Source organism: Oryctolagus cuniculus, chromosome 3 (genome assembly GCF_964237555.1).
Source record: "Oryctolagus cuniculus chromosome 3, mOryCun1.1, whole genome shotgun sequence".
Classification (NCBI taxonomy): domain Eukaryota; kingdom Metazoa; phylum Chordata; class Mammalia; order Lagomorpha; family Leporidae; genus Oryctolagus; species Oryctolagus cuniculus.
In genome coordinates this window covers 70,105,583-70,131,036 of record NC_091434.1, presented here as the reverse complement: position 1 = coordinate 70,131,036, position 25,454 = coordinate 70,105,583, and the positions used below count along the sequence as shown (strand labels likewise).

The window sequence follows — 25,454 nt, the reverse complement described above, 5'->3', positions numbered from 1 at the left end:
TAGCCCTAGGCAGCAGCAGAGGGCAGTCCCAAAAGCCTGGGACAGGCCTAAGCTCAGCAACTTTGCAGTGAGCCGATGCTAACTATAATTTTGGTGACTCTTAGATCCAAATTAGTTTTTTAAAAAATTTATTTATTTATTTGAAAGGCAGAGTTACAGAGAGGCAGAAGCAGAGAGAGAGAGAGAGAGAGAGAGAGACAGACAGACAGACAGACAGACAAAGAGGTCCTCCATCCACTGGTTCACTCCCCAGATGGCCGCAATGCCCGAAGCCGCACTGATCTGAATGAAGCCAGGAGCCAGGAGCTTCTTCCAGGTCTCCCACAGGGGTGCAGGGGCCCAGGGATTTGGGCCATCTTCTACTGCTCTCCCAGGCCATAGCAGAGAGCTGGATTGGAAGTGGAGCAGCCAAGACTTGAACAGCACCCATATGGGATGCTGGCACTGCAGGCGGCAGCTTTTACCCACTACACCACAGCACCAGCCCCCAAATTAGTTTGAAATCCAAGGTGGATGATCATATTTTTCCCTACCTTGTGGTCTTAAGCTAACTTCCAACACTAAGTGCCTCGGGATGAACTAAATCAGAGAAACAGGAATTGGAAGAGCTCAAAGATCACTCTTGAGGAGAGGAGGCCCCATGATGCCTATTGCTTGTCCAAGTTAATAAAACAAAAATAGTTCATGGTTGAACCAAGATAAGAATTGAAGTTCTTTGAATCCAAATCCCGTCATTGTCCCCAGAATTAGAACTAGAAACCAGTAAATCAGAAAGGCACATTCCTTGGTAAACTGAATCAAGATTTCCAATAATTTTATTAATTTATATTACTAAGCTTCAATGTACTTGTGATAGTTCAATTAATCATTATAGTGGCCCTATAAGGTAGAAACTGATATTAGTACAAGGATACAGGGAAGCAGAGGTTTAAGTAATATGCCCAAGTTTATACACAGTTATGATTTAAACCCAGTTGTCTGGCTTTAGAATCAAAGCTCTTAACCACTAACTACATGGATATATAATGAAGCACAGAGCATAGGAAATTCACTATGGAGGGGGAGGGGGTTGGAGGAAGGTCTTCTGGAACAGCAGTTAAAAGGCCAGCAGGATACCCACGTCTCCTATTAGAGTACCCGGGTGTGAGTCCCAGCTCTGCTTCCAATTCCTGCTGTCTGCTAATGTGCATGCTGGCAGGTATCAGGTGATGGCAACCGGGTTCCTGCCACACCTGGGAGAACTGGATTCAGTTCCAGTCTCCTGGCTTTGGTCTTGCCCAGCCTTGGCAGTTGCAGGCATTTGGGAAGTCAATCAGTGGATGAGAGATCTCTCAAATAAAAAAAATTTAACACTCAACAAATATTTAAAAAATAAAAGGCATACCAGATCTGATATAAGGGGATGAAGAAAGGGGGGGGGGGGAGCCTTCTGGAGAAAAGAGAAACTAAGGTGAGAGGATGACCGTCAATATGACTTCATCCTAACCGAGAGCACAAGTCACAAGGGGCCATACAGGCAGGGATGACCAGACTGCCTTTCAAAAAAGCTCATCCAGCTGGAACACACAAAATGAACTGGATAAATGCAATGCCCATCGATCAGCTCGGAGGCTGGAGAAGAAGGCTTACGTAAGCAGAGAGGAGAGGGGCGATGGCTGGGTTTAGAAGAGCTTAGTAACATTCACAATAACAGGCAGCAGAGATGTGTAATATGTTGGGGGAAGGGAACTGAGGGGAAGGAGGAGTGAAGGAAGAGTTCTGGTGCTTTGAAAGGGAATAACTTGGCAGATGAACGGCAATGCCACACTGCATTAGGAAGCAGTGTCAGAAGACGGGGTTTGAGAAGAGGAAGATGATACTTCCATTTCAAACAGGAGTTTCCAGTGCCTTCAAAACACCCAGAGGAAGTGAATTAGTCATGTACAAAAACAGGAATGGAGCTCACAAAGAAAAGTGTGAGACGCACACACAAAGAGACTGCAAAAAGTTCTGTGGAAAAAATGGACTAAAAGATAAGTTCATTTTGGTGCAAAAAATTTTTAAAACCATGTATACAAGGGAGTCTTCAAAAAGTTCATGGAAAATGAACATTATGAAACAAAAACCTGCATGATTTCCGAAATTTTTGCACCAAAATAAACTTAGGTTTTCATGCTATTTTTCTATAAACTTTTTGAAGTACCTGTGTGTGTTAATCTGGTGTGGAATTAAACAGATGGCAAGTCAGTTAATCAGACTGGATTACAAAAAGCTGCTAAAAGGAGAATACAGAATAAGAGACTTCAAGATACAATGCAGAGTAAAAGAAAGAAGGTATAAACAGTGAACATAATGAGTAAAAAGCAATGGTTTTAAAAATAGGTAGGAATTTGGGTAAATTCTGATCACATTAAGGCTGCAGGTATGTTTAAATTAAAGGGTGCAATCAATGACTCTATAATTTACTGTTTTAAATGGTTACCTGCCCATCTTGATTCAGAAGGTTGTTATTATTGGAACTTGATTGGCTAATGGTGAGCAGGTACCAAATATCAAAGGGACTGTGCAGGTGCAAACACCGTCTTTAGAGATAAGAGAGCGGAAGTCACAACAGACTGTTTTTTGTAGTAACAATGAGGACATAACTCCAGTCATAAAATCAGTGGACAAAAGAGAAGTATTATGTACCCATACACTCCTATATCATTGCTATAGCAGTGTGAAGAACAGAATAAATTTAAATTTGTATTACCTTGTATACTTCACTGAAGCCACCTCTACCAAGTAAATGAAGTAATAAATATCTCTCGTTTAATGTTGGGTGATCTTTGAACCTTAGGGTTAGGAGAAAAAAGCAAGCACATTAAAAATAAAAAAATTTTCTTCAAAGTTTCATTATCTTTTTAAATTCCTAGTATTCCTCAGTTATTCTTATGTTAATTAAAAAAAAAATTCTGTTCAATACTTCTTTTCATTATCCACTAATTTATCTGAAGGTCCACCATTTATCTTAAGGCTTCCACACTCACAAAGCTTCTCTATTATAGCTGAATATTCAGGTTCAATGATCATAAAAACCTTCCATCACTGTATTGCCAGGAGCTTTATGAAGTACCTTATCTACTCAGCAGGAATCACCACTCTTAGAAAAACACACTTTTGTACTGGGAATTATGGTTAATCAAGGTTTTATAGTATTGGCATGTGATTAAAAATAATTATATTTATGAATTGGTACCCATCATGAACTCTTCTGGTCTTTGGGCTTCTATAAAATAAAACCTAAATCGCCAATTAAAAACGTAAAGATTTGGGGCCAACAGTGTGGCAAAGCAGGACCGTGTGCTGTGCTGACATCCCTTATGGGTGCCAGTTTATGTAGCAGCTGCTCCGCTTTACATCTAGCTCCTGGCTAATGCGGCAGGGAAAAGCAGTGGAGAATGGCCCAAATGCTTGGGCCCCTGCACCCATATGGGAGACCGGAAAAAGCTCCTGGCTCCAGCTTGGCCATTGTGGCCATTTGGGGAGTAAACCAGCAGACAGAAGATCTTTCAGTCTTTCAAAAAATAATAATAAAAAAAAAATATGTTTTTAAACTTTAAACCACTCAGACAACAGTATTATTTACTATTTAACTTATTATATATTATATATATTAAGCATTTACATGTGGTAAATCATTTAATTCTCAACCAACCCCTGAAGTGGGCCCTGATGCAGAGAGAGGTCAAGTGATGTGCTTAGCAGAAAAATGTAGTCTCAAAATGTGCATTCTCCAAATTTTGAAAAAGGCCAACAAGAACCAGTGCCATGGTGTAGTAGGTTAAGCCTCCTCCTGTGGCACCAGCATCCCATGTGAGCGCTGGTTCTAGTCCCGGCTGCTCCTCTTCCCATCCAGCTCTCTGCTAGGGCCTGGGAAAGCAGTGGAAGATGGCCCAGGTCCTTGGGCTTCTGCACCCACGTGCAAGACCCAGATGAAAGTCCTGGCTTCAGGTTGGCCACAGCTCCGCCATTGTGGCCATTTGGAGAGTGAACCAGTGGATGGAAGACCTCTCTCTCTGTCTCTCCCTCTCTCTAGCTCTGCTTCTCAAGTAAATAAGTAAATCTTAAAAATAAAATATAATTAAATAAAGGGGCCAGCGCTGTGGTGTAGCAGGTAAAGCTGCCACCTGCAGTGCTGGCATCCCATATGGGTGCTGGTTTGAGTCCTGGCTGCTCCATTTCCGTTCCAGCTCTCTGCTATGGCCTGGGAAGGCAGCAGAAGATGGCCTAAGTCCTTGGGCCCCTACACCCATGTGGGAGACCCAGAAGAAGCTCCTGGCTCCTAGCTTCAGATCAGCACAGCACCGGCCATTGCGGCCATCTGGGGAGTGAACCAGCAGATGGAAGACTTCTCTCTCTCTCTGCTTCTCCTCTCATCCAAATAAATTTTAAAAAATCTTTAATAAAAAAATAAAAAGGCCAACAATAGCTTCATAATTCTAGATGTAAATACATTATTATTTTATTCAAAATTAACTGAATTTAGGCTTGAGAAGCACTCTGATATGGGATGTAGGCATCTTAATCAGTATTTTCACATCTCGGCCAAATGCCCACCCCTCTGCTTCGGTCTTAGGGGTCTGTGTAAAGCTGTTCTACTTTACCCATATTTTAGTCACAGCCACAAAGCCTAAACAGAATTTTCAGAATAGTAAATTTAAAACTAAGCTTTGGCTGGCGCCACAGCTCACTAGGCTAATCCTCTACCTACGGTGCCGGCACTCGAGGTTCTAGTCCTGGTTGGGGCGTTGGTTCTGTCCCAGTTGCTCCTCTTCCAGTCCAGCTCTCTGCTGTGCCCCGGGAAGGCAGTGGGGCATGGCCAAAGTGCTTGGGCCCTGCACCCACGTGGGAGACCAGGAAGAAGCACCTGGCTCCTGGCTTTGGACTGGCGCAACGCGCCGGCCGTGGCAGCCATTTTGGGGGTGAACCAACGGAAGGAAGACCTTTCTGTTCGTCTCTGTCTAACTCTGCATGTCAAAATAAATAAATAAAAATAACAACAACAAAAAAAAAGCTAAGCTTTGTCCCACCTGCCTTTATTAGAACTGTAACCTGAGAGAATTTAAGCTATCCATTAACTCTATTTCTATTAGCTCATTCACCTTGCAAAATGGAATGTTCTGTATATTTATGAACTACAAATACATCAGTTAGGCCTCCTTCTAAGCAAGATACATTTCACAACACAAATTGGCCACTTCCAATTTATCTACAAACATACACACACACACACAGATACACACAGATTTGAAAAGCAGAGCAACAGTGGTAGAGAGGACAGAGAGACAATAAGAGATCATCCATCAGCTGGTTCACTCCCCAAATGGACCCAACAGCAAGGGCTGGGCTAGGCAAAAGCCAGAAGCCAGAAAACTTCATCCTGGTCTCCCACAGGGGGGGCAGGGGCCCAAGCACTTGGGCAATCATCATCTGCCTTCCCAGGTACATTAGTGGGGTGCTGGATTGGAAATAGAACAGCCAGAACTCAAATTGACACTCAGTATAAATGCCAGTGTCGCCAGTGGCAGCTTACCTGGCTGCACCACATCAGCCCATCATTTCAAATTTGTAGCTTGTAACTCATGGAGCTTCAAATAATGTAATTAGTCTTTTTTTTTTTTTTTTTTTTTTTTTTTTTGACAGGCAGAGTGGACAGTGAGAGAGAGAGACAGAGAGAAAGGTCTTCCTTTTGCCGTTGGTTCACCCTCCAATGGCTGCCACGGCCGGCGCGCTGCGGCCAGTGCACCGCGCTGATCCGATGGCAAGAGCCAGGTACTTATCCTGGTCCCCCATGGGGAGCAGGGCCCAAGTACTTGGGCCATCCTCCACTGCACTCCTGGGCCACAGCAGAAGCTGGCCTGGAAGAGGGGCAACCGGGACAGAATCCGGCGCCCCGACCGGGACTAGAACCCAGGGTGCCGGCGCCGCAAGGCAGAGGATTAGCCTAGTGAGCCGCAGCGCCGGCCTGTAATTAGTCTTAAAAAGTCTACATAGATACCTTTACATTGATTAAATATAAGTGGTACTTTGCTTAATCTTCTTGCTCCCACAGGGATCTTAAAAATTCCTTTAACATGAACCATCTACAGCGCTCATTTTGATAACAAGGGATTAAGAGCAAAGATGGTAACATGTACTTTTCTGTTTCTTCACAAATTCTTGCATCATGCTGGATATTTGGCTTAGTTGGAATACCTTCTTCACTAACGTTAACGTAACTTTGGTATTCAGTCAACAAATACTTATTTTTTAAAAAATATTTTATTTATTTATTTGACAGAGTTACAGACAGTGAGAGAGACAGAAAGAAAGGTCTTCTTTCCATTGGTTCACCCCCCAAATGGCTGCAACAGCCAGAGCTGCACTGATCTGAAGCCAGGAGCCAGGAGCTTCTTCCTGGTCACCCCAGTGGGTGCAGGGGCCCAAGGACCTGGGCCATCCTCCACTCCTCTCCCAGGCCATAGCAGAGAGCTGGACTGAACGAGGAGCAACCGGGACTAGAAACCAGCACCCATATGGGATGCCGGTGCTGCAGGCGGAGGATTAACCCAGTGCACCACTGCGCTGGCCCCAAACACTTATTTAGTGCTTACCACAGGCCAGCCACTGGTGTAGGGTGGGGATACAGTAAGAACAGCACTAAGTCACTGCTCTCCTGAAGCTTACATGCTAACAGAAAAGAAGTAACTGCAGTATGAACTTGCAGTTCTAGATGGCGATACATACGATGGCGGATGCCAGGATACAGGAAGGGGCACTGAAGGGAGGAATGAGGTGTAGCAGATTCTGTTCTGTCAGTGTGGTTTAAGCATGGCCTCTCCAGTGAGCACTGGGGTGAAACAAGGAGCCACCCAGGTGTTTGCAAGCATAACACAGGTGAACATGGTGGCAAGCACAAATGCCTTGAGATGGGACACCTGGCATGTGTGAGGCATCTGGGGACAGCTCCCACAAGCCCTTCAAAGCCACAGGAAGGACTTGGGGTCTCTTCCCATGTGGGGAGCACCCCTCATGATGAACTGTTACATTTCTGCTCTCTGTGCTGGGAAGGATATGAATAGGCTGACTTTTATCAAATAACACTGTGAAATACAAATAATGACTTACTGTGAATTATCTTCATTGTTTATTCTTTTGAGCTCTCGTATGTGAAGATTTCTGACTCTTTCCAAACGTTCAAGTTCTGCCTGGATTTCTGCCTCTTCCTGAAAATGAAGAGAGGGGACTATAACAAGCTCAATTTATTTGTGATATAAAAAGGTATTTTTACCCATGCCTCAATTTTTTTTTAACAGTGATGGGAAGAAGAGTGTAATACCACTGTGTTTAAAAAGACCAAAGCACTCTTTTCAATGCCTGAAAGCGGGAAAGAAAGAAGGCAAAGCCTATTTCAAGAAATCAACTTCCACATAAATACCTATACCTAATGAGCTGCTGAGTTTTATTCTGTATGACATAGAAGAAATACATTTTTATGATGTCCATGCTGAAAGTGACTAAGGTAGTCTGGAATTCAGTTGTAACACAAAATGAGCTGAAAATTTACTTCTGGTCCATCCAAATTTTAATTTAAGAGGAATAATTTACTAGCACCAAACAAATGAAATGAAAATATTTTAAAATAGCTTTAAAGTATTTAAAAGAGGATGAGAGAAGAAAAAAACTCTAATTATCCCTAGACCTCACATTTGAAATATAAATACAAATACATATACAAAGTCTGACCACTCACTGTGGAGACAACACATTGTAATTGTTAAGGGACAATAAAACCAAAAACTTAGATCTCAGTCATCAGAGCAGATATAAACAAATCCCAAAGTTACTTTAATCATTAAATATAAAAATTTTAATGTTTTTCATGTCTTACAGTATATAATTTTTAGAACATTTTTTAATACTGATACCAAAATAAGCAAACATCAGATCTCTCTCTCTCACTCACACACATACACACACACCCCATGTCAATATAAATCTGAAAATTAATGGATGGATAAAAATATACCAAATTATCAGGGGATGTTTCTAGAAGCATCCAGTTTTTGAATATTTTGAATAGATATTTGTTGAGTAAATAAACACAGATTATGTTGGCCTAAGTGAAAATTATAAATCTAGATCACATGGAGTAGATTCCTTCTGAATACCACATTTAAGTATTTCATCATTTCTTTAGCTCCTTGGTGTCTTTTCTTTCCATAACTTATAGTGGCAATAGGAAAATCTATTACCTCCAAAAAATTACGCATTTTGAAATTACTTTGGCAAGTGTTAATATTGTATTTCATAGAGGTATAAACTCTATTATACTCATCCCTAAGTCTTAAATTGAAAGGAACAGTTTAAATGTTATGAAGAAAAACAAAATAAAATCCTCACAGATTTAGAAAACAAAATCTAAGAAGGTAGGTTGTATTGATCCTTGATCAATTATCGTTATTTTTACTACTTTAAAATGAAACTTAACCATTACTTGTTGCAATGATATTTAATGTAAAATGGGCACTAAGATGATAAACAGAACACTTCAAAATAAATTTAAATAAAAATAAATCTTCTAGAATTTGGGGGACATTTCTAAAATAGATACACTAAATAAATTGTCTTCAGTTTCTCATTTAATACAGTTTTAGTCACAAATATTTCTTTTTTTTTTTTTTTTTTGACAGGCAGAGTGGACAGTGAGAGAGAGAGACAGAGAGAAAGGTCTTCCTTTGCCGTTAGTTCACCCTCCAATGGCCAGCGCGGCCAGCACGCTGCGGCCGGCGCACCGCGCTGATCCGATGGCAGGAGCCAGGAGCCAGGTGCTTTTCCTGGTCTCCCATGGGGTGCAGGGCCCAAGCACCTGGGCCATCCTCCACTGCACTCCCTGGCCACAGCAGAGGGCTGGCCTGGAAGAGGGGCAACCAGGACAGAATCCGGCGCCCTGACCGGGACTAGAACCCAGTGTGCCGGCGCCGCTAGGCGGAGGATTAGCCTAGTGAGCCGCGGCGCCAGCCCACAAATATTTCTAACCTTAATGAAGAAAGAAGGTGAAATTTAATAATAAAAGATTCATGACAAGGACACAAATTTGAACATTTTGAAGCAATGAACTCAAAATTAAGACTAGCTGTCTTAATTTAGTCATCATATAAAATAAACTTTGTATGGCATATAGGTATGTCCAGGAATAAGAAAGAATCCAAATCCTTCCACACAAAGTATCTAAAAAGCAGGAACCTTCCTTTTCATATGGCTTTAAAATCTGCCATTTATTAGACACTCACAACTGGGAAGCTACTAAAGATTTGGCAGGCTGGCAAAAGATTAAATAATATGACAAAAATTAAAATTAAAATACCAACTGAAATATTTAACTTTTTTTTTTTTTTTTTTTTTTTTTTTTTTTTTTTTTTTTTTTTGACAGGCAGAGTGGACAGTGAGAGAGAGAGAGAGAGAGAAAGGTCTTCCTTTTGCCGTTGGTTCACCCTCCAATGGCCGCCGCTGCAGCCGGCGCACCGCGCTGATCCTGGCAGGAGCCAGGAGCCAGGTGCTTTTCCTGGTCTCCCATGGGGTGCAGGGCCCAAGCACCTGGGCCATCCTCCACTGCACTCCCTGGCCATAGCAGAGAGCTGGCCTGGAAGAGGGGCAACCGGGACAGAATCCGGCGCCCCAACCGGGACTAGAACCCGGTGTGCCGGCGCCGCAAGGTGGAGGATTAGCCTATTGAGCCACGGCGCCGGCTAACTTTTTTTTCTGACAATTTGACATGGAGATACTATTTCAACAGTGAATTCAAAGAAGGTAAAATTTATTGAGTTACCTACGGTTCAACTACACTGGTGCCAGCACCATGGCACAGCAGGTTAAGCCACTACCTGCAACACCTGCTCCCATATGGGTGCCAGTTTGTGTCCCGGCTGCTCCACTTCTGATATAGCTCCTTGCTAACACACATGGGAAAGCAGTCAAAGATGGCCCAAGTGCTTGGGCCCCTGCCCCAACATGGGCAATTGGATGGAGTCCCAAGCTCCTGGCTTCACAGCCTCGCCCAGACCCAGCCGTTGTAGCCATCTGGGGAGTGAACCAGCAGACAGAAGACCTCTCGCTCGCTCTCTCTCTGCCTGTGCTTCCCTCTCTTATAACTCTGCCTTTCCAATAAATATTTTTTTTTTTAAATCAAGATTCAAGTACACTGCTGATGTATATAATTGAAATTCTTCTAAAATCTTCAGATGTCTATACAGTGGTAGTAATCAGCATCACAAAATAAATACTTATAAAAGAAAGTAATATGAATGCGTCAGTAATTAAAGCAAGCTTTTTCCTTCTATAAAACGTAGCAAAAATGTCAGGAAAAAAATGCTCCAAAAGGAAAGCTTAGGCACTCTTCATTCAGTCTTTGGTAAGTCATTGTTAAGTTTTTGTTTTTTGGAAAAAAACATTGTTAAGTCTTTGTTAAGTCATAAAGTCACTGTTAAGTTTTTGTTTTTTGGAAAAAAAGCAGGTCAGTCTAGATTCTAGATTCTATGTGCATAAGAGGAAATGTCAAGGGAAGGACCTAGAACCAAAATTTATATATAGACAGACGTATCTGTATATTCATCATAGTGAAATATATTTACATATCCCATCGTGTAACTGAAGATGACTTCATATGTCTTGAACCTGCAAGGTCACCCTGTAGCTCCAAGTAATTTTTCCCAAATCCTAATGACTGAATGTGTGTATTCTACTCCGAATGCACATATACTGAAGCTTGAATACCCCCAATATAATGACATCTGGAGATGGGGCGTTTGAGAGGTAACCAGTGTTAGTTTAGCTCACGACGACGGGGCTCACTCTCGTGGTGGAACCAGCAGCTTCCCAAGAGGAGATTCCTCCATTCCCTCAGAAGCACAGAGGAAAGGCTATGACAGAAAAAGTGAGAACAGGGCAAGAAGGTAGCCAGCTGCCAAGAGTGAAGACAGCCCTCACCAGAAACCAAACCTTCCCAGACTTTGATATTGGAGATCTGGACCCCAAACTGTGAGAAAATTCATTTGTGCTGTGTAAGTCACCTGCTCTGGTCCTTGTTGTGGCAGCCTGGGCAGACTAATAATACACTCTCAGGCGAATTTTAGAGCACTATCTAGTACCTTCACAGAAGAGAAAGGGGCAAGGCCCAGTTTGGTCTAACCTTACAGTCTAGAATGCAGTAGTTTTATCTTTGCGATGGATTATTTGCAAGAGCCATCCTGTAGGCTACTTTAGAATAGGCTATCCTTGCTTTACTTTTGTATTAACACCTCGAGCTCCACTCAGCATCAACCTTTTTCAAAGGGTTTGGGAAGCAAGGATGATAGGGGCTCACAACTGACCTGAATTCATCACAGAATGGAATACTCACACTCATGGCCAGGCTTGGCCCGATCAGTAGAATAAAAGAGAAAAATCCAACCAGCTAAATTTTGCATAATAAGTATATCAAGTTTCATCCTGGACCCATCCACTAGCTGAGCAGTTAATTAAATCAGAGAAGACATAGGAAAAAAAGACAAGTATCATTTCTGGAAATGAACTGTTCTCTGCAGGCAACAGAAGGGACAAGATGAGTATAGATTGTTTTAAAGAGGGAGGTTGGTGATCAAATACACAATAAATGGACATGGCTTTTTTGGGTTTAAACAAAAAGATGTGACAATGGACAACAGTTCATTCTATAGCTGTCTGAATGGTATCTTAATATTAACTCTAATATTTTGAATTCAATAAAAAAAGGCCAAATCATACATGTATACAACAGATCTCAACATTGCCTCATTGTTTAAGTAACCTACAGAAAATACCTCAACATTTTTGAATTTTAGAAATTTATATGAAAAACTAAATCCCACAGCAACTTGACCAGAAGCTTCTCCCTTACCATATCTTGAGCACAGAAATGCTTTCCATTTATAATCAAAGTCTCTTCTAGCAACTTAACATACCGTTGGCTCAACTTCTAAGCTGAAAATAGAGCAACATAAAAGTTCTATAAAATTTCAGGTGAAAACGAATAGGTAGAAGCAGGCATTTGGCCATACTTGAGTGTCTGGGTTCAATACCCAGCTCAGGCTCCTGATTCCAGTTTCCTGCTCAGGCAACAGAGATGACTCATGTAGCTGCGTCCCTGCCACCCATGTAGGAGACTTAGATTGAGTTCCTGGCTCCCTGCTATGGCCCAGCCCAACTCCTGCCATTGTGTATATCCGGGGAGTGAACCAATGGATGGGAACTATTTCTGCCTCTCAAAAACAAAAACCACAGAGATTTCAAATATTTTTAAGCATGTCTCAAAATGGGTATCTTTCAAAAGGCAATTATTAAAAGAAAGATGAAGGGGCTGGCATTGTGGTGTGGCAGGTAAAGCCACCACCTACAATGCCAGCATCCCATATGGGCACCAGTTCAGGTCCCTGCCACCCATGTGGGAGACCTGGGTGAAATCTCCTGGTTCCTGGCTTTGGCCTGGCCCAGCACCAGTTGTTGAGGCCATTTGGGAGTGAACCAGTAGTTGGAATCTCTCTCTCTGCCTCTCTCTGTAACTCTAACTTCCAAATTAAATCTTAAAAAAAATTTTTAATACAATGGAGTGTGTACGCATTAATGCTTTATAATATAATGCTTTAAGTTATAAAATGCATTGTCACATATAAAACCAATAATTCCTGAAAAAATTGAATATATTACATTATTTAGTAAATTCTGAATGTATGCTTTATGTTATCCCCACCAAAAAAACTTAATTCCTATGAACAGTCTTTCTGTAAATCCAAGATAAGGCAGTCAGTATTCTGATGTATCATTTCTGTGTGGTACATTATAAAAAGGGTGACAGGATAGAAAAGCAAAGAGCTTGAGAGAGTCTACTTAACAGCACTGTAACATTACTTGGCTTAAGGAAACCAGGGTGCTGGCGCTGTGGTGCATATGGGTGCCAGCATCCCATATAAGCGCCAGTTTGAGTCCCGGCTGCTCCATTTCTGATCCAGCTCCCTGTTGATGTGCCTGAGAAAGCAGCAGAACATGGCCCAAGTGCTTGGACCCCTGCACCCATGTGGAAGACCCAGAAGAAGCTCCTGGCTCCTGGCTTTAGTCTGGCCCAGCCATGACCATTGGGGCCATTTGGGGAGTGAACTAGCGAATGGAAGATCTCTGTCTCTCCTTCTAACTCTGCCTTTCAAATAAATGAAAGTAAATCTTAAAAAAAAAAAAAAAACACTAGAATACAATTAATTTTTAAAAGCTTAACACCTTAACCCCTTAGGAGATGTAAGCCTTCAAAAAGAAAAAAAAAAAAACCAACTCTCAATTCTGTATACTATTTCTAATGTCATTCCAAACGTTTATCACCAGGAAAGTGAAAGGCAAAATTAACAAAAGCCATTATTAAAAGATAATGGAGGAGGGCCGGATTGTGGCTCAGTGGTTAACACCCTGGCCTGAAGCGCCAGCATCCCATATGGGCACCAGTTTGAGACCCAGCTGCTCTACTTCCGACCAAGCTCTCTGCTGTGGCCTGGAAATGCAGAAGATGGCCCAAGTCCTTGGGCACCTGCACCTGTGTGGGAGACCCGGAGGAGGCTCCTGGCTTCGGACTGGCACAGTTCTGGCCGTTGCAGCTAGTTGGAGAGTGAACCAGCAGATAGAAGACCTCTCTCCCTCCCTCTCTCCCTGCTTCTCCCCTCTCTGTGTAACTTTGACTTCCAAATAAATAAATAAATAAATATTAAAAAAAAAAAAAAAAAAAGATAGTGGAGGGGGTGGCGCTGTGGCATAGCAGGTTAAAGCCGCTACCTGCAGTGCCAGCATCCCAGATGGGCACCAGTTTGGGTCCCAGTTGCTCCACTTCTGACCCAGCTCTCTGCTATGGCCTGGGAAAGCAGCAGAAGATGGCCCAAGTCCTTGGGCTCCTGCACCCATGTGGGAGCCCCGGAAGAAGCTTCTGACTCTGAAATTGGCTCAGCTCCAGTGGTTACAGCCACTTGGGGAGTGAACCAGTGGATGGAAGATACCCCCCCAAGCCCCGCCTCTCAGTAACTCTTTCAAATAAATAAATAAATCCTTTTTTTTTTTTTTTTTTTTTTTTTTTAAAGAGATTAGGGGCCCAGCACCATGGCTGACTTGGCTAATCCTCCACCTGCGGTGCCGGCATCCCATATGGGCACTGGGTTTTCGTCCCGGTTGCTCCTCTTCCAGTCCAGCTCTCTGCTGTGGCCCAGGAGGGCAGTGGAGGATGGCCCAAGTGCTTGGGCCCTGCACCCGCATGGGAGACTGGGAAGAAGCACCTGGTTCCTGACTTCGGATCGGTGCAGCGCTGGCCGTAGTGGCCATTTGGGGGGTGAACCAAGAGAAGGAAGACCTTTCTCTCTCTCTCTCTCTCTCTCTCTCTCTCTCACTGTCTGTAACTCTGTCAAATAAATAAATAAAAAAAATCTAAAAAAAAAAAGTGAATAATCAAAAAGAAAAAAAAAAGAGATTATATGCTCTCTCATATCCCTTAAGGATACAAAACAAATGAGCCAATGGAAATTTGAACCAACTCATCAACAAATACCACGTAGACAAATCAAGTCTGAATTTATTTCAATTTTTAAATAACTGCCCTATAATTATACTTATGTTTGAGAATGACTGTAGGCTTGGTGAAGGAATGAGAGGAAAAGAAAAAAAATTAGGAGGTTTTCTTTCCTAACTATATATGGGGTCTTCATAAAGTTTGTGGAAGGGTTGGTGTTGTGATGCAGCAACCCATACGGGCACTGGTTCGAGTCCTGGCTGCTCTACTTCCAAACCACCATCCTGCTAACAACCCTAGGAAAGCAGTGGAGGATGGCTCAAGTACTTGGGACACTGCCACCCATCTGGGAGACCAAGATGGAGTTCCAGGCTCCTGATTTCAGCCTGGCCCAGTCCTGGCTATTACAGCCATTTGGGGAGTGAAGCAGCGATGGAAAATTGATCTCTCTCCAATAAATACAATTTTTTTAAAGAGCTCACAGAAAATCTATGTTATACAAAAACATTAGGGATTTCAAAATTCTTTTACACAAAAATAAATTGAATTTCATTTTTCCATGACTGTTTGGAAGTATCTTTGTGTGAATGCTACTTATACTTCTATCCCCAATCACTAAGCTGTTTAAAACTGAAGGCAGCATACCATTACCATCTCCAGTGTGTCTAAGTAGCCTAGACAATTAGCACAGAGATTTAACTATTAATATTTTCCTTTCCCACACTGCATTTCCTTCTTTGCTCAGGGGAAAAAGGGAGATGGCAGTTTACAAATGCATCAATATATACAGTGAAAACTCGAACTAGGAATGACCATTAAAATAAGCATGGCTTGGAGCCAGTGTTGTGTAGTGGGTAAAGCTGCCGCTTGCAACACCAGCAAGCACCCTGTATAAGCACAGGTTCATGTCCTGGCTGTCCCACTTCTGATCTAGCTCCCTGCTGATGCTCCTGGGAAAGCAGTGGAAGATGCCCAAGTGCTTGGGTCCTAGCACCCACATGGGAGACCCTAATGAAGCTCCTGGCTTTGGCCTGGCCCAGCCCTGGCCATTGTGCCCATTTGAGGAGTAAACCAGCGGGTGGAAGATCTCTGTCTCTTCTTTTCTCTCTCTGTGACTCTGCCTTTTAAGTAAATGAGTGAGTGAATGAATGTACATATGTATGTATGTTTTGATTCTGTCAGTTTTTTTATTCAATTTAAACCAAACCAAACACTAAAAACCTACCTTCTGAGCAGCAAATAAATCTAAGAATTCAAGTGATCGGCAAAATTTAAATATTTAGCATATTTGAAAAAAATTGTAATTGTTGCATTATGGGGGTGAAATTCTTTAAATAGAAGGTGCTAACACCAAGTCCTAGCTCATACAAGAGCACTTTAAAAATTCTATGGAAGGGGCCGGCGCCGCGGCTCACTAGGCTAATCCTCCACCTTGCGGCGCCGGCACACCGGGTTCTAGTCCCAGTTGGGGCGCCGGATTCTGTCCCGGTTGCCCCTCTTCCAGGCCAGCTCTCTGCTGTGGCCAGGGAGTGCAGTGGAGGATGGCCCAGGTGCTTGGGCCCTGCACCCCATGGGAGACCAGGAAAAGCACCTGGCTCCTGGCTCCTGCCATCGGATCAGCGTGGTGCGCCGGCCGCAGTGCACCGGCCGTGGCGGCCATTGGAGGGTGAACCAACGGCAAAGAAAGACCTTTCTCTCTGTCTCTCTCTCTCACTGTCCACTCTGCCTGTCCAAAATAAATAAATAAATAAATAAAAATCTATGGAAGGGGCCAGCATTGTGTCACAGCAGGTTAAGCTGCCACTTGCAACTCCAGCATTCAGTATGTCCCATCCATTCTGGGAGTGAACCAGAAGATGGAAGATTTCCCTCTCTCGCTCTCTCTCTCTCTCTCTCTCTCTCCTCTTTCCTCCCCCTTTTCTATTTACTATGACTTTCAAATATATGCACAAATCTTTTTAAAAAAAGGAATTAAAATGTAAGTGGACTGTGGTATAGAAATTTTGAAATCCATGCATGCAAGTACAGGTGCAATGTTCTAGTACATTATACTGTGGCCCTCCTCTGAGCTTTCTGCTTCGTTCTACTCTTCCTCAGGATGCTGATGGATTCCACAAATTTTCCAAGTATGGAACAATTAGACTTTCTATCCAATAATGAATAGATCCTAGTTTTCTATACTCTCATTATAGATACAAGTATAAATAGTGTGGTTTACAGTTCTGACTGGGAGGGCCCAATGGCCAAGCAACTATCTTTTTTGTGAACAAAGATTCTGAATTGACAAAGCTCAATTCATCGATCTTTGCTCAAGCCAACAGCCAACAAGAATTCTAAGATTCCTTCCAAAATGTGTTTAATTCCACTGCCTATATAGCAACTGGGTTAATATTAAACACTACAAAAACAAAACTCCTTTTACCTCTGAATTTTCACTTTGGTAAGTAAACATTATTTACTACCAAGTTAAGGTGTATGAAAATCAGAGCCAGGGAATGTCTGTAGGTCCGTATGGAGTAGGAGATCAGAACGTAAATAGAGCGCCTTCCCAGCAGCAGCTCCTTCCAAGCTCCCTCAACATGATCATCCTTTATAAACCACTACTCATGTTCCATGGAAAGTGGGAGTAAGAACAAATGTCAAGTACAGAATTCCAGCATTCTTCTTGGCACCTTTCTTGCCCACACACACCAAGAACCTTGTAGCATTCTTCATGATTTTTTTCTAGTGTAAGTACATTTTCACCAGAATTCTACTGAAAACTACTGCCTACACAAGTAACGTCTTGTATTATGTTATACAGAAACATAATGTACAATGTGGTTGGCTCTAATTGAGAGAATTCCCAGATATCTTCTGGTCATGGTCATAAAGGTGAACATCTAGATTTACAGATTAAGCCCTCCAGCATTATACTGCTCATTATTTTCATTCAAATGTAAAGTGACAAGAAATGTCACATATGCAAACTTATTTTCTGTGATCATACAAAGGGTCTGATAAATTGGATGAATGGCATTCTAGAAAGGAAGACCAAAGGGGACATCAAACTTCAAGAATATTTGGGGGTCAATTCACCTAAAACCAACGCCCTGTATTCTCCTCCACTGTTCAAAAGGCTTGCAGACAATCCATTGTCTTCCATTTCAACTAGTTGCATGGTCCACTGTGAAGGAGTGAGAAAAGAGCTGTGTACTTGTTCTTGACCTGTAAAGATTTCATCATGGAAGATTAATACTGATGCTGCTGCTGCCTGTTACTGGTTGTTTCTCTTTGCAGGTGCCAATATCGGTCAGAGAACAGGATTTCAGTGGCAGAGTTGTTGCTATACTGTTATCTCTTCAGAACGGAGGCACAAGGAGAGATGAATGCCACATCGCAAGGAGCAAAGGAGAGAGAGAGAAAGAAATGGTGTCAGGTGGCATGTTGGATGTGATTTTTGTTTTAGTAGAGATTGAGATGACTGTAAACTAGCTGATTCCTTCGGTCTGCAAAGATACATTTGTGTTGGTGCTGATGGTTCTTGACTAATCCTGTTTCAATTACAAATTGGTTATATTTTTCCAATAAAATCTCTGGCACTTATATTCGGGGCTTATAAATCAAATAAACACACTCTCACATACACATACCAAAACACACACAATAAAGTCAATTCCTGCTTCACAATTTAATATTCCATACTGAGCTATCAAACTTGCTTTTTTTTGTTATTCTAGAGAGAGAGAGACAGAGAAAGGTCTTCCTTCCGTTGGTTCACCCCCCAAATGGCTGCGACAGCTGGTGCGCTGCGCCGATCCAAAGCCAGGAGCCAGGTGCTTCCTCCTGGTCTCCCATGTGGGTGCAGGGCCCAAAGACTTTGGCCATCCTCTACTGCCTTCCTGGGCCACAGCAGAGAGCTGGACTGGAAGAGGAGCAGCTGGGACTAGAATCCGGGGTGCCGGCACCACAGGCGGAGGAACAGCCTAGTGAGCCGTGGCGCCGGCCTATCAAACTTCCTATATGCATCTTTCCAACTAATCAAACATTTCAAATCAAGAAGATGAAATTTAAAGACTAGAAAATAAGAGCAACACATATTCACATGCTGTTCCTATTACAAACTTAAGTAGCAGTGTCAAGACATACAGGTTATGTATATCTTTCAAAATTCATATTTTCTCATCAGCTTGAAGTATTACAGTTCATAAATTGTATCCTTTGATAAAAAAAAAAAAAAAAAAAAGGCGGCCAGCACCGTGGCATAGCAGGAAAAGCCACTGAGTGCCAGCATCCCATATGGGTGCTAGTTTGAGTCCCGGCTGCTCTACTTTCAGCTCCCTGATAGTATACCTGGGAAAGCAGCAGAAGTGGCCCAAGTCCCTGGACCCTGAACCCACATGGGAGACCTGGAAGAAGCATCAGGCTTCTGGCTTTGGGTCGGCCCAGCTCTGGCCATTGCAGCCATTTGGGGAGTGAACCACAGGATGGAAAACCTCTCTCCCCCTCTGCCTCTCTGTAACTCTGCCTCTCAAACAAATCAATCAATCTTAAAAAAAAAAAAAAAAAAAAAAAAAGAATGACTACAGAAAGAACTTTTAACAAGAAGGTGATTTTTTAGTCATTTTCATTTTAGTTATGTGTGTTCATTTACTAACGATCCTTGAAAACACACCCAGTTTTCAACTCTAGAGTAATGATCTGACTGTAAAAACACCCAGCAGAGCTCCTTTACAAAGATAAACTGTTTTTTCTACAATCAGAATGTATCAAAGACTGTTACTAAAACAGGACCAAACATAAGAGCAAACTGGCAAAGGATCTATTAGTTTCCTTAAACCCAGACTCCACATGGGTGTGCACAGGTACATAAAATAAGATCATTAGTTTTACCTTATAGGAATAACTTCTGAGATAGCAGATTATTCTCCTTGTAATTAAAAACTTTTAATAAGTGATAACCAGGGAAGACCTCATAATTAACTGCTAACAAAAAGGTTACAATTTCTTTATGAAGTAGTTTCATAATAATTTATACAGTCTCCATATATTTTACTATTTAATTCTATTCTGTGAAATCTTAAATCTTCAAAACTTATTAAAATAATTACTTGAGAGTATTTATACTTTTTTAAAAAGTGTTTTCTCCAGTATATTTAAAAACAAGAGGCCGGCGCCGCGGCTCAATAGGCTAATCCTCCGCTTGCGGCACCGGCACCCCGGGTTCTAGTCCTGGTTGAGGCACCAGATTCTGTCCCAGTTGCTCCTTTTCCAGTCCAGCTCTCTGCTGTGGTCCAGGAAGGCAGTGGAAGATGGCCCAGGTCCTTGGGCCCTGCACCTGCATGGGAGACCAGGAGAAGCATCTGGCTCCTGGCTTCAGATCAGCGCGGTGCGCCGGCCGCAGTGCGCCGGCCGCAGCGGCCATTGTGGGGGTGAACCAATGGAAAAAAGACCTTTCTCTCTGCCTCTCTCTCTCTCACTGTCCACTCTGCCTATCAAAAATAAAAAAAAAATAAAAAAAAATTAAAAAAAAGAGTGAAAATTAGGGGCCCGCATTTGGTGCAGTGGTTAATCCCATATTGGAGTGCCTGGTTTTGAGTCCTGGTCCATCTCTACACCCTAGGAAGTAGCCAGCGATGGCTCAATTAGTCAGGTAACTTGCCACCCAAATGAGAGACCTGGACTGAGTTCTTGGCTCCTGGCTTTGACCTCACCTAGCCCTGGCTGTCATAGGCATGTGATAGTGAACCAGCACAGTGAAATATACTAACAAATAATAAAGAAACATTCTAGCTGGTAAAACAGTCACTAACATAATTCCCAAGGAGAGGAAGAAAAAAATGTATACATCCAAAACAATTAACTTAAAACTGTTCTCTTATGTGGAATGAAATGAAATTAACATGCTTCAAAAAAAGAAAAAACTTAAGGAAAAGCAAACACTCCCACTATTCTAAGAAAGATGCAGTAAAGCTACAAGTGAGCTAATTCTTACAAAGAATCAACTTGCTATTCATCTACAACAAAAGATTTCTAGGAATAACACATATGGATGTAGGCAATAAATAGCAGTTGGAAAAGCCAAGCCCTGGCTTTGTCCCTTACTAGCTGCGTTCCCTCAAACAAAGCACAGCCAGGAGACGGTGGCATTCAAAATGCTGAAATTAATGTTCACTCAAAACTGGTCACAACCTCAAAGTCTATATAAAAAATATTATATAATTGTCTTAAAACGGGAGTTTGAATCATGCCTGTATCAGGATGTAATCATGGAGTGAATGAGTTAGTAATGATTGCATAAACTGATAAAAGTTAAAACTATAAATATTAGATAAAAAGAACTGTTTGATATAATAGGGAAAAAATGATGCTGCACAAAGCCCCAAGTTTGCATTTATTTTTTGGTGGTGACAAGAAATATCTTATTTGCTTTAGCCATGAACTTAATTTTGGAGGTTTCTGTTGAGTCTCATTCCTCTTTCTATTATACTTTAACAACTTTCTAAACTTACAAAGTAGCATAGGAAGTGGTCTGAACAGTTTTATTCAATGGTAAATATGCTTTTTCATATTTTATCTGGCCTACCCACTTAAGGTTATTATGAAATACATGTCATAATTAGCCACTTCAAGAAAATGCAAATAGGCCTTCTATTCTCATATATCCATGTGGTTTATGAAGGAATTTTTATTTTTCAGTGTTAACAAATTTAATATAATAATTCTGCTTAACATGGACAGTTCATTAAGGGGAAAGCGTGCAAGCAAGTCATCCTTGCTAATAACGCATGAGTATGCCACGTTCCCAACCTCAACCCTGATAATCAGATGTACATACCACAGGCTATTTCCCATGCAGGTCACAATGGACATCGTCTATTCACAGATCAGACTGGATTCAGCCTGTGGTAGAAGCTATATACTTACAAGTTGGGATACAATTCACGTCAGCTTTTAAACAAGCCAGGAGCATAGGAAGTTGATAAGACTGCAGTGGTAAGTAACATCTTTTCTCAATTCAAACCTGTCCTGGGTGTTAACAATCTGTCCAATCTCTTTTTCAGAAAATAGAACAACCTATTTTTGATGACTCATTTTCCAACTGTGTTTTAGAGCGCCAAATAAATTCTTTTTAATACATCTAATTTCCTGCTTTTTATTTTTTAATTGTACAACTCAAAAAACAATCCAGTTATAAGCAGGCAGCTGCTGGTTATTTGTGCTTTAGGTGACATGACTTGCTCAACTTTGCTCTCTGTATGTACAGAGAGCAACTTTCTTTATAATGCGTTCTTTCCAACCAAAATAGTTTCTCAGAAGGAAATATGAGTATTCAAGACCTAGGAGTATCTTTCAGCATTATTAGTTCATTTACTCCTCCCAATTATTCCATGATGGAGGTCAAAGAAAAGATGTATTGTAAATTGGTTAACAAGAAGATAAAGCTAGAATCTAAGATTGCTTAGTCAACCTGGTAACAGCTGGGGGAAAAAAAAAGGAAAAAAAAGATTATGGAAGAGAGACACTTATTAGAAAGAATGAATAAGTATGAAAAATATAGAAGTCCAACACTGGGAAAGAGGATAAAATGGAAGTTAGAAGAAAAGGTGCAGTATTCTAGAAGTTTACAAATGTTGATATAATACCTAAACATGAAACTATATACCACACTTTAGAAAGTAGAAGCGTTTTTCATAGAAACCAAACATTTTCAAAGTACCTGGAAAGCTTTAAAACTTATCAACCACAAATCTACTAAAGCAAAAGCAAACCCTCCTTTGAAGCCTTTTCAAATTATTTCTGACATACACATAGTCAATTCCTAATTTAACTGTTTTATAATTTCAGATTTTATAAAAGTCTAATAGAACAGGTGATACATGTAAAATATCATCATCAGAGTAATTTAAAATTTGCTTTTGTATGTGGAAATAACCTTGTAGTTAAAATTCCAAGTACAGTTGATATCAGTGTCACTAAGTATATACGGAGTATCCTCTTTACACCAGAAGCTGGTTAGAAATCACTGCTAAATCTTTATCTGGGCCATGAAGCATGTATCCCTGTGATTCTTTATCCAAAAAGCTTAGGTGGGCACACAAATTCTTGTGACTCATTATATACCAAAAATTCTCTTTGTATACACTACTTTATAGTCCTATTATTATTACAGAATTATTATAGTTCTATAGCTCCCGCTGTATTAAAGAAATACTGAAGCTGTTCAAAGAATAGAAAAAATACTCAACAATTTCAAAATGACAGAACAGAAGGGCTGAAACACAAGTCAAACTAAATTACTTCAAATCCACCATCTGAGTAGTCTAGGCTGGAGCTTTCTAAGCAGTGACACAGATACATATGGCACAGCAAAGGACACTAATCAAATTTTATGTATTTAATCACTTTTTTCTTTTCTCTGTTAGTATTATTACCTGGCAGGGGTCCCCCGCATACTGATAATTCTCAACAAGTAACTAGTGTGTAACTGACAGCAGCTCTCTGGTCTCTCTGTCCTTTCTCACTCTGCCCTGGAGAAAGGACTTCAGACTCTGTCCTCAATTAACTCCCTAATTCATCTTAGCTATAATTCAATCTAATAAAAAAATTTCTTAAATAGCCTGACAAGACAAAAGCAGACTAAAACACTGTGGTCAGAGAATAAGAGTTTTACATCTGCCAGGAGCTTTATTTTGAGGGAAAATTCTATTTTGTTATTATTACTTCTTTGAAATGGTTTGAATTAAAATTAAGACCTGTAAAAACAATGGATTATTTACAATCTCAGCATTTACACACAGGAACAAAGTTATACATTATAAAAATGTACTACAATGACACACAGCAACATTTCTTTCAATAAATTATGCCATTTTGTATTATTACTGAATTGGTTTTTTAAATGTTCCCACGTACATATTTTAATTGAAACACTTAACCAAGCATACAACAAATTAAAAGTTAAGCCAAAGAAATGCTTACTATTTGTTTATAATTGTTATTTCAATTTATTATGAAACCTGACACAAATAGCACATAATTTTACAATTCATCTTCAAAATGAAGCATTTGTTACCAACAGGTACTACCTAGAATACTAAGAACCCTGTACATCTGGCTAGGGATCATTCCTAGATAAGCCTATGTCACATCTCAGTATTTTTAATTTGCCACATGGTTAAGGACTGCTATTTGAATATATTCAATATAAAAATGAAACTTCAATGCATCTGTTTTTGTTTGAGGCTTTAAATTTGGGACCTTTCTCTATCAAAGTTTGACTTCTTCAATAAGAGACTAACAACATAACTCTCCACAAACTCTGGTAACAAATCAAACTAAAAACCCACATCATATGTGTCACATACCTTTTTGAGATGTCCTAGTCTAAGTTTGAAAATTTCTTCCTGTTCATGATATTCTGCCAAAGTCAACCTGTCAAGAGTGAAATTTTAATTCTACACATTGAGATCAATACTTACTATGTTAAACAACTAGCAAAATATGGTCAAATGAATCAAATGTAAATACTAAAATGCTGACAACTTCCAGCCCAAAACATATAAGCCAAATGTTCTTTATGATAATCTTCAGACTACATTTAACAGCTTTGCAGGAAAAATGAACTAATATAAATATTTAGTGAGTACCACACATCAAGCAATATTCTAGGACTTGGCTCCTAAGGATACCCTGGAAAAACAAGACAATTCCTCCTTACATTTCAGTTGGACTTTACAGTGGGGATAAGGAGGTAGAAAAGAAACCATTCGATGAAGAAATAATTCTGAATAACAGCAAGTGGTGGGACAACATAAAAAGTGATATGATAGTGAATAGCTGTGTTATGGTAATTTGGACTAGAGGTGACACTGATGGAAACATCCAAAAGATAACAGGGAATCAGTCCAGTTGGGCACTGGTTCTAAAAAAAGGAAGAGGGAGAGAACTTAAATTCTTACACAGTTGAGCACCTCTAATCTGAAAATTCAGGTTTTCATTTGTATTTTTATCCAAGAGGCACAGAGAAACAGGAGAGGGGTGAGGAGGCAGACAAAGAGTTCCCATTTGCTTGCTCCAAAGTCTGAAACTTTTGGAGTGTTGACATACTGCCCTAAGTGGTCTTCATTTCACACATGAAGACCTCATGCGATAGATTCAAGAAAAAACACAGGCCCACTAAAAACACTGTATAAAATTACCAGCTGGCTATGTGTAACAGGTGCTGGTTAAACAGATCTAAGTAAACTTTGTGTTTAGATTTGGGTCCTATCCCAAAAGATACCACACTATGTATATGAAAATATTGCACAATCCAAAATCTGAAGCACTTTTGGTTCTAAGCATTTTGGGTAAGAGATGCTCAACTTGTATTTCTATTATTAGTTTTAAATATTTTTATATAGGCCGGCACCGCGGCTCACTAGGCTAATCCTCCGCCTAGCGGCGCCAGCACACCGGGTTCTAGTCCCGGTCGGGGCGCCGGATTCTGTCCCGGTTGCCCCTCTTCCAGGCCAGCGCTCTGCTGTGGCCCAGGAGTGCAGTGGAGGATGGCCCAAGTCCTTGGGCCCTGCACCCCATGGGAGACCAGGATAAGTACCTGGCTCCTGCCTTCGGATCAGCGTGGTGTGCCGGCTGCGGTGGCCATTGGAGGGTGAACCAACGGCAAAGGAAGACCTTTCTCTGTCTCTCTCTCTCTCTCTCACTGTCCACTCTGCCTGTCAAAAAATAAAAAAAATAAAATAAAATAAATTAAAAAAATATTTTTATATAACTTTCAAAGAGAATTGACTTAATGTATGTATGACTATAGCAAGACTTATACACTGTATAGCATTTCCTAAGAAAAAATGATTCTGGGGGCTAGCATTGCGGCACAGGTGGTGAGGCTACCACCTGCAACGTCAGCATCGCCTATGGGCACCGA

The 25,454-nt window shown here is 41.1% G+C and overlaps 1 protein-coding gene across 3 annotated transcripts in view; it reads right to left on the bottom strand.

Moving 5' to 3' along the window:
- TLK1 (tousled like kinase 1) overlaps nucleotides 1-25,454 on the bottom strand; it is a 151,846-nt gene that overhangs the window by 10,637 nt on the left and 115,755 nt on the right. For all 3 annotated transcript variants that reach the window (XM_002712279.5, XM_070070706.1, XM_070070707.1), the window contains 3 exons: nucleotides 23,896-23,962; nucleotides 7,129-7,226; nucleotides 2,732-2,813 (listed from right to left, as the gene is read on the bottom strand). In XM_002712279.5, coding sequence (XP_002712325.1) covers nucleotides 2,732-2,813; nucleotides 7,129-7,226; nucleotides 23,896-23,962 — 247 coding nt within the window. The remainder of the gene's footprint in view (nucleotides 1-2,731; nucleotides 2,814-7,128; nucleotides 7,227-23,895; nucleotides 23,963-25,454) is intronic.